This window comes from Amblyomma maculatum, chromosome 6 (assembly GCF_055883805.1).
Source record: "Amblyomma maculatum isolate TAMU_Amacu chromosome 6, ASM5588380v1, whole genome shotgun sequence".
Lineage (NCBI taxonomy): Eukaryota > Metazoa > Arthropoda > Arachnida > Ixodida > Ixodidae > Amblyomma > Amblyomma maculatum.
This window is the reverse complement of record NC_139349.1, coordinates 93,319,041-93,334,638: the sequence shown is the minus strand read 5'-3', so window position 1 is coordinate 93,334,638 and position 15,598 is coordinate 93,319,041. Positions and strand designations below refer to the sequence as shown.

The window sequence follows — 15,598 nt, the reverse complement described above, 5'->3', positions numbered from 1 at the left end:
ATGATGGATTTTGGCGAGCGAGGCGACAATGTCGCATGAGTTGGTGCCATTACACAACGCGCTCACTCGGGGAAGGTATATAACCACGGGTCTCGTGGTGTCATCCACCGCCATGACAGGGGTAACGAGTTCCTACCATGTCACTTCTCAACCGCGCGATAGAAGGTAATACAGCAAGATGTACCGAGCACACTGTCTAATGCACTACGCCCGTAATCAATGTGCTTCCCTCTTCCCTCGATCACGGGAGAGGCTGGGATTTTCACTTGCTCGTTTCCAGGAGGCGCAGGCAGAATATGATTGCCGCACCTCCCCCTTCTTTTCCTTTTAGTGTTTCCTACAGTAGCACGATATCGACGCCTGGTATCACTCAGCCTGCACCTTGACGTCGTGGTCGCTACGGCGTTCATATTTAACGTAACTTTCATGGTCCGTGAACTTGTGGCGCCGGTTGCAGGTAGGCGAAACGCCACGCTGAATGACAAGTCTTTTCTAAAGTAAGAACGATGAGGGACGTGAGGGCGCATACCTTTTGCGGCGGCTCGACGTTGTTGGCTGCCGAGCCTCGTGAGCCTGGCGACGCTGACGTTGCCACCGAGAAGGAGGCGCATATCACAACGACCAGCAGCGCTTGCGAGTTCCTTGCTCCCAATGTCGATCCTGACAAGAAGGTAAAGAAAAAGAGACGCTATTATTAAGATCTGCTGCACAATGTCTTGTTGAAGCAACTCAAAAAATGAGGAAAAATTGGCTCGTCGGCAAAGCTCGTGAATCAGAGATGCCTATTAAAGCCTTGCTTTAGCCACAAAGCCAAGAGTTCTGACATGAAACCAGCCTCATACTGCACGTTCATGCACTGCTCATAACCACCATCTAGCACACTTGGCGCTCTCTGGGTTCTTGCTGTGGCAGCTACCTCGGTCGCGCATTTTTTCAAATCTTGCCGTAACTTTATCATATAGGCATTCGTCGCATCTCTTCCTCACTCTCTCTTTGTCGCTTTCTCTGATTCCTTCGCGTCCGCTAGAAGTAAAGAGGAAGATTTCCCTCTCTCCGCTTTGCAACCTGTTACTCGTGGCAGGTAAGAAATTAAATTATCTTGCCAACTGTCTAAAATGGCTAGCGCCAATTCACCATTGTATTTACATGAGCATAATAAAATCTTGCATAGTGTTAAGGGGCTTTAAGGTAGTCGTATATCCCTCCAGAATTTCGGCCTGGAAATAACAACAACAATAATAATAATGTAATAATAACAATAATCAATCTTTATTTAATGAGCACAAGAACAATCATTCGGTCTTCGTGCCGCAGCAAAAATTAAAAAAATGCACACACAAGTTATAATAATAATAATAATAATAATAATAATAATAATAATAATAATAATAATAATAATAATAATAATAATAATAATAATAATAATAATAATAATAATAATAATAATAATAATAATAATAATAAAAGGAGCAGGACAGCCCTCACCAGCCTGAGAAGAGAGGATGACGGTTGGTATGCAGATCGTTGAGTGAATATAGTTGTTGAAAATTTAGGTATAAAATATATGCAAAATGTTTCGTTGGTTTGACTTATTGGGCTTAACTTCCCAAAGTGGCTCATGCTATGCAAGACGCCGTAGTGGAGGGCTCAAAATGTATTCAGAAATCTGAAACAAATTTACAGAACAATAGAGTCTTAAGTAAAAAAAAAAGGAAAAAAAAAGCGATTAAGAAAATCGTCTAACTATGCTCATTTAGTACATGAGTTTTCCTGAAAATCATGTTTTTGAATTTTTCCAATGAATCCCGCGAGGTTTTAGTTTTCCAATGAATCCTGGAGGTCTTAAGCTTTCTCGCAGTTTTATTTCTTTGCTTCACGCCACTGCTGATGCCGAACTACTTTATTTTGGTCGCATTATAAGGAGGTCCTGAGGACAAATTGAAGTTGTCCTGTGCTGATCTATACCTGCATTGAAAAAGCCACTTTCACTCAAAATAGAAATTGAGTTTTCGTAAACTTGATTCAATAACTCGGTTTAGCATATCCAGCAGGCTAATTTAACAAGCACCGGTATCTCGCAGGCTATAGGCTACCCCAGCATTCACTCTAAAATGGTGATAATGGAGTCCTTCTAGAACGTCAGATCCACATCTCTTTCCCGGACATTTTATCACGGAGTCTTTCGCGGAGGTTAGGTCACGGAGTCCTTCTCGAACCTCGTGCCATTAATTTTTTCCTAAACATCCAATCAGAGAATTTTTTCAAAACTGAATTGTCACAGCAAAAGCTACGTGATTTGCGCCTGGGAAGAATAGACCCCATTGAGAATAAACGTTTGAATTCGATGGTACTGAGTGTTCCTTCAAGAGTTAAGGCGTCCACAGGTTGGCGAACGAAAACTAGTTAGTCAACAACTGCATAGTCAGGCACGGCACAGAGGAGCAGGAGCGTAGTCTAACCGCGACGCGACCAATGAAGAAGCTATGATCTCTTCGCGCGCTGGAAGGCTTTAACAGATATATGTTGAACCAGTAATTGGCAAATGTGATCATCGATCAGGAGAGCAGTTTTTACAGGCTGTCCTGAATTCGTCTCATAGACCATTGACATACCACTTCAAGTTTCTGAAAAACATGTTATCATTTATTTTATTTATTGTTATTATTATTTTATTTTGCGGTCCTCTGGAATGAAGCATGCATACGCACGTTATTAAATAAGTGCATTCACAATTTAATGCTTTTGTAACAGAGCGCTTCCCCCCAAGCAGAGCCAATATTTTTAACTTCACAAACTACTTTAAGGCCCTCTCGAGTGTTACAAAGAACGCACAAACGGTCTTCTCACTTTTCCAAACTTTCCCAAGGCGGATATTCCTCACGTATAGCATACCACGCTCGAAATAATACTGTAGCGAAAAGATGTTAGCGTTAGCAATGGGCTAGCAGTTTCAATGCGTCCTACAAAACCTGCAGGTCGGTCTAAGATCTCTACCTATATATAAACACACTTTCAGATACTTCGGGCAGTTTGCAATTAGCGACCTCAGCACCACTCCACGAGATGGCAACACATTTTTAATAATGAGCAGCAGTCAAAACATGCCGCCCGAGGTTATGGGAAAGCGACCGAACCAGCCGATTTTCAGCGCGCCTTATATAACCCGCCTATTGATATCTCAAGGAGTGGTGAAGAAAGGAGGTTCAAGTGGGCGCACTGGCGCTGATAATGAGCAAGCTCCTCTGATACATTTTTTCCCTCTCAGGGCGAGGGTCAACGCCTAACTTCGTCGAAAAGGCTACGGCTGAACGATCTTTTTCGGCGGCGGCAGCAGCGCGGAACGATCATCAGCGACTCGCGAGTTTGACCAGTTTCCTTCGCCAGGAGGCTTAACGATGCCGCTGGTAACTAATAGAGGCTCGTGCCTCACGCATACCCCCCCCCCCCCTCCACTCTCTCTATCGTATTCCTCTTCTCCCTTAAGTCCCTCGTCCTCTAGCAGCAGCTTTGAGCCGCCAACCACTCGAAGCTCCGGGTGCAGCTGCAGCTGGACTTAATTCACTGCCGGCAACCGTTATGCGGCACTTAAGCTTCCCCCAGCGCTGCTCCACCCACGCGCGAAGCCCTAAACAAACAGACCAGACAAACAACGTCAGGGAAGATGGGGATGATTGGGAAGAAAGGGAGAAGAAAAGACAGGGAAGAGAAGAAGACTACGTTGGTTGTGGCGCGCCTCGCACCCTCGTGCCTCCAGGGAAGTCCGCGCAAAACGGGAAGTAAAGGTCCTCGAGGCGCCGCCGCTTCTTCCTCTCCCGCACCTCTCACCCCCTACGATAAACCACGGCCGGTCTCGAGGGAGAGCGCGTTTCTCTCTTCTCTTACGGCCTCTCCAATGGGGTCTGTTTCCACCGCCCGCCGCGCCTCGGTGGGGTCGCCACCGCCCCACTGCTGCTGCTCCGCTGCAGCCGTTCACGCGCAAGGGAAACGCGCGCTCGCTCTTTGCTCCGCCCGCATCGGTTGCAACCGGCAGGTACTGATATTTCACCCCTTATGGCTTATAGGAAGAAGCCGTAATCAGCGTCTGATTGATCGTGTATGAGCAATAAAATAGTCAATAATGCGCGTGCGCGCGAGAGCGCGCGCGCCTTCGTCAGTGCTGTTGCGCACGGTCGAATGAAGTTTCGGGTGCACTTACATCAACACTTTTTGCCCCTAAATTTCTCACAAAACTATATGTACCATTTTATGCAGTGTGCCTTTGAAAGCTGTAAGCAGGTATAGCGCGACCTGACGCTAGTGCATGGCAAACTGTTCGGTGGATATTCTGTCAACCGCTGCCGTTTTCGTTTAGAGCAAAAGAGGCACTGATGAAAATTCATAGCACGTCTCAGATTCAGAGTAAGGAACAAAAAATTTACGCATACAGTTAAAATGCAGTTGTCTAGTGAAGTGGGCTGTTCTAGCTTCGTTTAAAACAAATCAGTGGGTTGAAAGACAGCAGATGTATACGTAGTCTCGCGACTGACTCGCACGTAGACAGTCGTAGTCAGTTTAATACAGTGATAAAAAAAACATTTAATCAAGGAAATGGGCATAAACAGATATGCATAATTGAAAAGAGTAGCAAGCAATAAAAAAAAATGTCCTTCAAAGTTAACATATTGCACTCATTCATTAAAACGGCACATGCGGCTAGAAAAAAAGTCTCAAAATCTTTCTGGACGTTTGTGCACATAATGAGCTGGCCTTTCGTTCCTGTCTGTCACCTTCTTAGCATAATTGACAAGAAGGATTCTGAGAAATTTCTCACATTTTAAAGAAGCGGACCTTACATAGCATGGCTATTGTCAATGCCTTCCGGGCAACTCAGCATAGGTGAGTTCTCAAGTGCTGGCTGGATTAAGATTTGAAGGACTTCAAGGACTTTTGTGTGTGGTAGGTTTACGACAGCTTTTTCAAAAAGAGACACAACCTTGTCCAAGAGGGCTACAAACTCTGGTTTTGGATAATGCAGTCCGCTAGAATCTTGTCCTCGCAGATTAGTGTACATGGGGCTGCTTCTTTCGCTGGTTTCAAGAAGGATAGCACAAGCGTCACACCGGAAGTCACTGATTAACTTCACAATGTATCCAGCGACGTAAGCTAAACCAGAATAAGTGACAATGGGTAATGGGATGACAGGAGATACCATCACTTCTTTCAGTTCCTCGGTTACTGATTGCGGCAGAGCTGAAATGGTTTCGTCGGTGTCGACACTAGGTGCCTAGGCGCGCAATACAACGCCTATAGTCACCTCTGAATAAATAGCACAGAGAAAAGCTTTTATATTCATTATTGAGGAGTGTCCCTTGAGTAACAGTGGCAAATGTGTAATAAGCAAAGCATTCTACCAAAATAATGGGGCAGCGATTGCTCGCTAAGGCAGGCATTACTGCACAGATAGTTACAAGGAACTATTAGTTCAAAAACATACTAGAAAAAGAAAGAAAATATTGCTAGGAATTAGTGCTTGAAATAGATTTCCTGTTTTTTCATGAAATAATCATGATATCATGTAAACATTTCATTAAACCAACGTTTATTTGCAAACATAAAACATTTGCTGGTCTATAAATTATAGCAAAATTGAAAACAAAACTTAAAAGCGTTTACTCTGACGTTATACTAATACTTTATGTCATGTAAGCATTGTGCAACTTGCATTACATTTTTATAAAATTATTTTCATATTCGGTGTTACCTCGATGGTTTCTCATCTCGCGCTGAAAGGCGGTTTTGCCATTGTTGCTGTTATGTTTGCCTTGAAGAAGCTTCGATGTGATCACTGCTCATTCACTTTTTTTATTCATCTTCTTGTACAGGCTTGGGAAAAAATTAAGATTAAAATGAACAAAAGTGGATACCATGCCGCAATACATGTCATATGCTTGTCGAGCGTTTTGCTCAGCGACATTGTTTTTTAATATAAAGACTACATTCACGTGCGTAGCACGCTGACAAGATGCCGCTGCAGCATCTACCTTCTGTAATCTTTCATTTAGGGGCTGTACTCACCACGAAACCCGCGGGCGACAGCGCGAAACCAGGGAAAAGCCACCCGCCGCCACCGAAGCAGATGCGGAGCGAACAGTGAGCAGGTCGCGCCCCTTGCTGCGGCGGAGAGCGTGACTCAAGGAGAAAAGTTCCCATTGTTTACGCGGCGATTGAGAAGGCCGTAAGAAAGAGCGCGCGCTCTCTCCCTCGAGACCGGCCGTGGATAAACAAACGCGTTTGCCCGCACCGCACAACTAGGGAATGCCGTGAGAAGGCGCAGGGAGGATGGGGAGACTTGGGGAGGCATGCGAACCCGGGAGTATATTACTCTGCTTACCAGCACGAAACTGGCAATTAACCGCGGCTGCCCCCCTGGCGGCTCCTGGCATCGATTGCTTCCGCTTGAATTGCGGCTGCCGGGGGTGCGGAAGGCGTCGTCATCACGAGGCCGCGGCTCTTTTGTGCGTGTCATCCGGGTACACTTGACGCGAGTAGAGGAGGCGCAGCGCGAGCAGTGCGAACGCGCGTACAACCAACCATCTTGGCACGCGCTCTGCCGCTCGGAGCGGCCTGGGCGACTAGGGAGCGGTGGACATCGTTGGAACGCCACGGACAGAGCTTCCCTCCCCCAATGCATGTCCGCTGCAGTGCCTACGTCCACCCGATTTCAATATTACTTTTTCCCTACTTACTTTTCTACCGGGACGTTTCTTCCTACCTTTCCTTGCTTTGTTTCTCTAGCTATTATTTAATTACTAGAACGTGGAAGCAAGTAGTGTACGTACTAGCTGTCTAGTTGGTTTCATGCTTAGGACAACCAAGGAAAAATGTCCTCAATCTCGCCACTTCCCGGCAAAGTGAAACGACTTCACCTCTCAGCTCAGCGTGTATTATGCGGATTGAACATCGCCGGCAGAAAAAAAGAAGAACGGGTGAGAGGACGAAATGGTAGAGATTTGAGGCTCCATGTCATTGTATAACACCCGGGTAAGCACCGAATGCCTGGCATATTGGGAAAATGGGTGGTTGAGGAAGTGGTATAAAATAGCGCAATTAGGTAGTGTTCTTGTTTACGCATGCCTATGGTGGGCGTGTATATCTGCAGGAGAATGTGTATGTAAGGGGGGGGGGGGGGGGGAGCTGCTGTCTGCTTCCCATAGTTTTCTGAGGAGTACGCTTCTCATTCTTCTGAATTTCTTGCGTTTGATTCTTGTAACATATTCCTCCTTCCAGGGAAGGCAAACTGGGGTTGTATCTCTGGGAAGGGTATGCATGGTTGATCACTTTCTCCATCCTGGCACCCGGAATCCATTTCATGTTACCTTTTGGTGTTGCGGTTCTTTTGGTGTTAAAAGTACTCGGAAAAAGCAAGACATAGCGAAATCAGAGACTTAGGTTTGATTGTCCGTTTCCATAGCGATGTCGTATTCAGAATGTTCACAAATCGCGATGGCTTCGGCGATTGCCATCTCTGGACAGATCTGATGTCCGAGGCTCTTCCAATGCATTATCATTTTACGCTGAGCACGTTCATTCAAGGTACAAGGTCGCGCACGTACCCATCAAGAGCACTGAAACAAGTGTTCTCGTGCCAACTTCGCGTGTGTGCGGTACTCCTTATATCTGGTATAAAGCTTACTTAAGCACTCCCCGCGGCGTTAAAAAAAAAAAAAAAGAAAAAAACAAGTCTGCCGACCGTGCTAAGCCACGAATAGGCGTGTCAACATGGCCGTTTTTACTCTTCCTCTCGCTTCTCAAAACGACATATTAAGAGAGACGTTGTTTCAAAAGGCGGCGTGCAGAGAAGGCTAAAAGGAGGAGCCCACGACTAGCAAGCAAGAAAAACGTTTATCGGTAAATTAGGCTCAACGGCGCACGTTGTCTCGCGCCTTGTCAGTGGAACCCCGTTCGCACGCCTGGGATTCCCAGAAAGGAGACACGCGTTCGCGGACACAGGGCAGAAGGAAAGCAGCAGTAGCAGGAGGAGGCAGAAGAACGAGCCACGTCATAGATAGTCGGAGAGGAGGAGGGAAAGGACGACGGTCGGCCTCTCCTGAGAAGTGGCGGAGAAGAGTGCCAGCAGCAACAAACGCGAGCAAAGAGAGAAGCGCAGGCAAGGAAGGCGAGGACAGCCTGACACAGTACCCCGGGGACCCGCCGTAAAGCAAACACCACATCGGTGGTAACAACAACCGAGGAACAGTGACTGCCACAGCCGCAGCGGAGCACGAAGAGTGAAAGGGAGGAATTCTTCCAGGCCGTTTGGCAGCTTGGAGGAGCAGCAGCAGCAGCAGCAGCAAGTAATAGCGGAGGTACCACGTTCCCTTTTTCTGTCTCCTCTTCATCTTGATCTGAGAGGAAGAGCACGCAGATATACCGAGGGAGCCGCCCTTCCAAATTTATCTCGACGGCAGCGGCGGCCTGCGAGAGAACGCGGAGAGCGCGGTGCTCACCGGCGAAGCTCCCGCACGCAGAGGGCATCCATCTATCCGAGCGAGCATTTCGGGCTCAGCCAAGCGTCAGCGTGCCGTCGAGATAGGGCCTTATCTTTACGGGATATTGACGGAGATGTGTTCTGCCCCAACGGTGGCGGTGGGCGAGCACTCGCGCGCACACACGCGTTCCCGTAGTAGCTTTTCACACTCTTGGATGTAGTCCTCTCCTCCCGGAGATCCAGGAGCATTCCTGGGGAGGCAGACAGGACATCCGATCCACGGAAGCAAGGGTTCTGGAGCTCGCGGCTCGCGACGCTGCCTTCTAGAGTCTCGCACGGCTGTCGTTTCTTTCCTCTCCCACCGAGCCACGATTATCTGCCTTCCTGTCATTGTTTCTATTGAACTCGTTTCTTCGCACTTGCTGTGCGGGTTTAAGAACTCCTATTTCCGTCTTCTCTGGGCTCATCATCGGTACTATATGACCCGTGCGAGGAAGAATAGCCAGCACGTCTGCTGAAAGAATGCGTCAACCTAAGAGAACTGGGGCGATGGTCGTAACGCCACTGGGACGTGGCCTTGCAAGGCGATGCGTCGAGATATACGGAGCTTTCGAAATGTGTGCAGTGATTTACGACATCACATAAGAGGCACACGGCTCCGGTTTCGTTGTCGTCGAAGGGGGTTTGCAAAATAAGGTTCGATCCGCTCCATTCTTCTTCCGTTGCGCCATACAATCGCCCGCATTGCGTTCTACAGTCCAATCACTCGTCTCTATCTCATGCTCAGGCAGAAACGTTCAAAACCTTCATGGATGCTTCGGGAGAAGAAGTAAGACCCTGGCGGAGCATATACATTTACCTGCACAGTCGGAAAGAAAGGCGCTCGCGATTACGGTCGACGCAAAACAACAGAGTTGCGTTTCAAAATTGATCTCTGGGATCTTTCCATTTTTACGCGAAAATCCGGCAGCAGACATACTGTATGGGCTGTTGAGAGACAACAAGGAACAACGTCATTAAGATTTCTTCTTCAAGACAAATTAATGGTGAAAGGGAGCTTGGGAAATAAGTCAGCAACACAAACATTCTGCACGCTCGGCTAGAGTTGCAGAACACGGCCTCTTCGCCCAAGAAACGCCGAGCTCGTTTTCGCGGGAAACCCGCATCACTCAGTTTAAGTCAGCGCGCTTTTTGTTTTTATGTCCAGCTCTTAAGTCCAATTTATCTTTGAAATGCCTGGATGCGAGGAGGAAAGAAACAGGAAGAATTCCAGCCTCCACTACAGTATTGCGAAATGAACTCAAGATGCTGTTTTCTTGAGAAGCGTAAACAAAGTGCGTGTCTTGATTTTTCTTTCCTCTTTTCTAACTGCGGGAAACAAAAAACAAAGAGGGGGAGGGGGGCAGAATTTATTTGCTGCCAGCTTCCGTATCCTTCCTTCGCTTCAGACAAGGCTAACACCTCCTCCGTACACACGCACTTTCTTTAAACTGTCAATTCTATAGTTGTGCATGGCGGGTATGGCGCGAGTAAGCAGGCTGCATGCTCGTAGATAACTTCGCTGTTATTCACTGCGCTATATACAAATTTTAATGTTTTGCCTCCTGACATATCGAATTATTGTTTATACAAACAGTGAGGACCTTTTCTCGGAAATTCTTTAGAAAAGCTCTGCGCAGTTGATAAAGTTGGTCGAACTCTCGTTAAGAAGAACTTTTCGATTACATCGAAGTGCGCGCCGCGCCCTGTTCCATCTGGTTTCGCGCACCGACGGTCGACAGCCCTTAGGCACTTGCTAGCAGCGCTAGTGCTGTGAAATCGCATGAAGAGGCGAACGTGGGGTGTACTTGAGGGTGGCCTTCAGCCTATTGTGCTCATTTCCACGCCTGATCACTGTCTTCATTTATCCAACTAATTATAACCAACTTAGCGGATGCCCTCGCACGGCGCGCTTCGTGCTTTTCGCTGCCAAAGGTGCTGCCCGAAGAAAATGCGCCTTAATTTTAAGAACATATTCTCTATAATGTACTTGTAGTCGCATAGCCGCATCAAACAATACACTATAGGCAGGGACCAGATCCAGAGCACCGTCCGCTGTGGTTTCGAAGCGAAACGCATTACAGCTAGCGCGCGGCGCGTCGTTCCGAGAATCTCGTTACTAGCGTCGATATGATTTATTTTTTATTGTGGCTTACAGATAGGTCTATCGATTGGAATGTTTTATGTGTCTAATTATCGATATCACGAATGGTTTCGTGATCTCCTTCGAGTTCATTATATCTGGATTCCACTGCACACGTTAACATATTAAAGGAAGTAATTGCATGGCACGTGCACACTTCTCAACAACTGTGAGTGCGCCGGTTCAAACGTGCACTGCGAAGCATTCCTGCGCAGGCACTCAGGGGATCTTTTTACAGCGACTGCCATTTTACCTAGCACACTCACTTCACCCCCCCCCCCCCCCCCCCCTCCGCCATGTCACCCTTAGCTTGAAGACACACCTAATGTCCAGTGCCATAGCAGAGATGCTTTGTTTTACGCTTTTTCCCATTAAAAATAAAGAAAATGAGCATCCGTTTGCGCTTAACACCGAAAAGTTGCTATAAGTACATGATTGCAAGATCGCTGAAGGTTAAGAGGTCACTGCTGAGAAAACACCATGGACGACTGGTCACGATGACGTCTATTTTTTTTTTTTTGTTTACTCGTCCTACAGTGAACCTAATCTGGACCATATTGAATGTGGCGACGAGGACTTGTACTAGCATTTGCAGAGTGATGTTTATGTTGGCGGCTCCCAAAACAGAGAAACTAGGACTGGTTAGGCTACTACCGAAGCCGTTGCGAAGCAAAGAAGGCTTAACCATTGCAGGAGTAACGTCGGCTGGACATGCTAAAGGCAAATATGTTAGTAAAAGGGAAACCGATGTCTTAAAGATAAACTACGTTTCGTAAATTTCAAACAAATGGAAAAAAAAAAGTTTGGTTTATTTAAATCAGCAGCAGGTGGAGCATGCTTTTTGCAATAAAGGGCACCGACTTGTTAAGCTCTGTGGTATAACTTGGCTTCATATGTGAGCGTTTGACTACTGCAACTGCAGGCAACTACACTAGGCCTATATGAGTCTCTGATATTACGAATACCAAAGCTTTTAGATCACATTATCGCGGGAATGTGTTCACGGGACACTGCGTTTTTGCTCACTTAACGTAAATGGCAAATTCATCGAGATTAGCGAGGACGGCAGCAGCTCAGTCCATATCTCACATCACATATAAGCCCACAGCTCAGCCTATAGCGCAGGCCGGTATGGCGAATACTGTCTCCCACCAGGTTCGCAAAATTACAAGAAGCTCCCTCGCAAATACTGCATATGAGGTATACGAGTGCAATCAGCGAACAAGCGATAACGATACGGGCGGAAAGGTGTTTAGAAGCCGTGGCGCACGGCAACATCTCGATTCGAGCATCTTGCCTCTGCGTTTCTTCTTTCACGCACCTTCCGAAGAAGGAAGAGAAGAGCGAAGGGCTATGAGAAACAGAACACGGTATTTTGTGCACAGATATGCTAAAGACATGGTGATGCAAGCATGCGTATAAAGTTGAAATCTCAAAACGTTTCGCGTCTTTTGGCCAGCAGTGTTCCTTTGTACCCATTCTTCGAAACTGCTTACAAATTCCGTGCTTGCAGTTGTTTACGGCTTTTCAACAGGCAGCCTAAATGGACGCGAAAGGCCGCATTGGGGCACTTTTTCTGCTAAAGCGCGAGCAGAATATACTACCTTTTTTTTTTTTTTCTGATTTCCTACGCTGGCGGCATGAGATGGGCCGCAGCGCAGCAGCAATTTACTCTTGAGGGAAAAGCGGTGTTTTATAGCATTCCTCTTCCTCTCTTTGTGCGAGGAAATTAAAAAGAAAGAAACCACAGTGTGTACAAGGCGGGCTATATATTATTTTCCTTTTTTTTTTAATGTTTTCTTTCATCTTGTTTTTTTTTTTTTTTGTAGAGAAGAGTAGAGCGCGTGCTGTCTATCTCTCCTCTCGCATCATTGTCTCTCTCCATCCTCCTGTTTTCGTTGACGGGTGCCTACCGTTTTCCTGTGATCTCATTCTGATGATGGCTGCCGTCGGCCGTACTCGGAGGCCTCAGAAATGCGGAGGAACGAGAGCCAAGGCATAAGAAGATAGAAAAGAAAATAGGTCAGTAAAAACGATGGTGAAATGAGTGAAGGAACGGAAGAACGACAGCAGAAAAGAGAGAGCTTGTAATGAAAAGCATGACAGGACGACCTCTGTAGAGTGGTCGAGACAGGAGGAAAGAGAGGCAAGCGCGTGATGTCCATCGCATCATTGTGTTTGCTTTTTTGTCGTAGAAAAGCTAGGAGCGGAGAGAGCATAAAAGCTCGCACGCTTCACGGCCGAGTTGCTCAAATTACCATCATTTCCTGTGCCGACCTGGGACAACAGGACGCACAAATAACGCGCCGGGTAACAGTTTTATGAAAGTGCGTAAAAAAAATCAACAAAAGAAACGGCATCAAGTATTGGTTTCTTCGCTGAAAATGGAGACGTCGGAACGTTTAATGATCCCTTAATATCGCTCCAGCAAAAGTAATACTAATCTAACTGTTTCGAAGTCTTGGGAAAACCCTTACATAGAGCCGAATTCCCCGGGCGTGTTGATTATACGAATACGTATACATCAAAATCTATGCTTGCAGAAAAGAGAAGGTACATGGTGAAATTTCATTATCTTCTTCGAAAAAAGCTGGAGTGAGTCTTGACGCTAGATTGCAGAACGTATCACTTTTTTTTTTTTTTTTTTTTGCTAGATACTTATCACTTTGCATCTCGGATCGCATGCTCTGAAGTATTATGTTACTGGTTTATTTTCATGGCGGGGGATCTGGTGAGGCATATATTTTGTCGACGGGTCTCCCTCATTATACGTAATAAAACACCAGGAGTGTTTGAGTAGCGCTGAACACAAGCTCACACAGCTACTATTTTCTACTAACGAGCGGCAACCCGCACTCCACACACAAGTTACACATCAGCAATATGCAAGTTGAGATTGGAATGAAGGGCATGTGACAAGAATTAGGTCGGAACAATAATTGTATCATAAAATGCGCTAACATGGCAGGGAAAAATGATGATGACCAAATAACAATTAATTATTGAGGTGCAAGTAGTTCAAATGCCATAAAAGTATTTGTACAGTCTTTGTCAAAAGCTTAAAGCTCAGGGAGTATGGTGATTCAAAGCGGTGTACTGGCGGCCTCTTGGCATTCGTAGTCATCGAAGTCGTTCCCTCTTGAGTGTTTAAAACAAAAATAAAATCTTGTTACCTCCGCCTAGGTATGCATTACAAGCCATACAATGTGGCTGAGATGAAAACTTCCGGCCTCTACTCTTTTGACAGACTGTGCTATTAGCATATCACGTGCTAGCATATCAACCCCCCCCCCCCCCCCACACGCACACACACACGAACACACACACGCACGCGCACGCGCGCGTGTCTTTAAAACTGGTGGTCTGACTAAGACATCGTTATGAAGAACGTGAGCCGAGTTGGCTGCTGACGAAGAGCTTCGTTACCGTTGCCAAAAAGCTTGATGGATCAAGCAAACATGAGGGATGGCAATACATATATTGTCAGTGCCAACTATTAAAACATAAACCTTTCTTCCTCAGCATTGTGCAATCTCTATGATGGACGTTGTTAGTCAATTTGTAGGATATTGCTGTCACTTCCAGTATTTTATAGCAGCCTCTTTTAAGCATCCTAAGCCACATTCCATGGCTCGTAATTTTTGCAAGTGAACGGATTTAAAACACCAGCTAAATTATCAACCTTTTTCACTGAACAGTTTCTAGCCCAAACAACCGCATGCCACTGAGAAATGATCGATCAGGAACAAGCTGTCGTTCAAGGGTAACTGGGGAATGACAAAGACAAACACAGCGACTGCACTGTTGAGCGTCTGGCGGCGTATGCTTGGCCGCAACATAAGGAGCAAGCTGATCGAAAGCGTATCAACGCTGGCAGACTCGGGACCGCTTCAAAGGGGGTCGCGCCAACACGCGCACCCTCCACATCCGTCACTGTCACTAAAGCCCCAACATCCAAGTAATACTCTGTGAGAACACAGACACAGTGTGGTGACCGGCAACCCTGCAAGCAAGCACATCAGCTCGCCCGGGAATGCAACAACAGGGCAGCCTGGTGTTGACGTGTCAGTCACTGCAGACACCTATCCTAACCTACGCTACCTCTCACCACCTCCTGTTCCTTTATCTTGTCTACCAATACGATCCTCTCTCCAACTCACCCTCCCCTAAGTCGTGCTGAAGCTGTGGCATGGCGCCAGCTTCATTCATTCATTCATTCATTCATTCATTCATTCATTCATTCATTCATTCATTCATTCATTCATTCATTCATTCATTCATTCATTCATTCATTCATTCAAGCGGGCGTCCACCCCAAATTCGCGCATTTGAACCGCTCCTCAATTTTCTCGCCTCATCGCCCCACAGCAGCGAATCCTCCCTCTATCCCGTAGGCTCGCCCTGCCGTCCCTTCATGGCCCAGCTGCATGAGAACCCAGTCTCCGCTCTGCAGCCTCCTGAGCGACCGGCAATCGCTACTCACCAGGCACGTGCGGCGGTGTAGGCGACTGGGGCTCTAGACTGGGAGCCCCGCATGTGAACAAATGCTGTCCAGTTAAGATGTTTTCACCACCACCATCACCACTACCTTGTGCCCGGCGCTCATCACCTAAACCGTCCAGCCGGCCGCCTGGTTCGCGTACTGTGGCCGAGACCTGACTCGAAGTCCTCAGTAGACCAAGACCACGGTTGCAGTCGACTTGTATTGCTGATGCTTAGTCTGGCAATATTTGACCTCACGGATGCGCGAATTCCAGCAGGCAATCACACTAAAAGCTTGCTGCACGATTTAAACAGCCGCCTCGCATATATTAGGATTGGAGTTGGGTCCCTAGTGCATAAACAGGTGTTCATGTGAGCGCAAGGTACACCTATAAGCCGGCTCCGCGTGCCCTTCCATCGAATCAATGCACACTGGCCCGAGACAAGAGAGACCAAGAGGCGGTGCT

General features: G+C 46.9%; 1 protein-coding gene across 1 annotated transcript in view; it reads right to left on the bottom strand.

Moving 5' to 3' along the window:
* The window catches only part of LOC146186250 (kin of IRRE-like protein 2), a 55,149-nt gene extending 40,309 nt beyond the window's left edge, over positions 1-14,840 (bottom strand). The window contains exons 1-3 of the mRNA XM_084608015.1: positions 14,810-14,840; positions 14,568-14,615; positions 530-660 (exon numbers count right to left, since the gene is read on the bottom strand). Of these exons, the coding sequence (XP_084464141.1) occupies positions 530-660; positions 14,568-14,615; positions 14,810-14,840 (210 nt within the window). The remainder of the gene's footprint in view (positions 1-529; positions 661-14,567; positions 14,616-14,809) is intronic.
* Between the last annotated feature and the right edge of the window lie 758 nt (positions 14,841-15,598).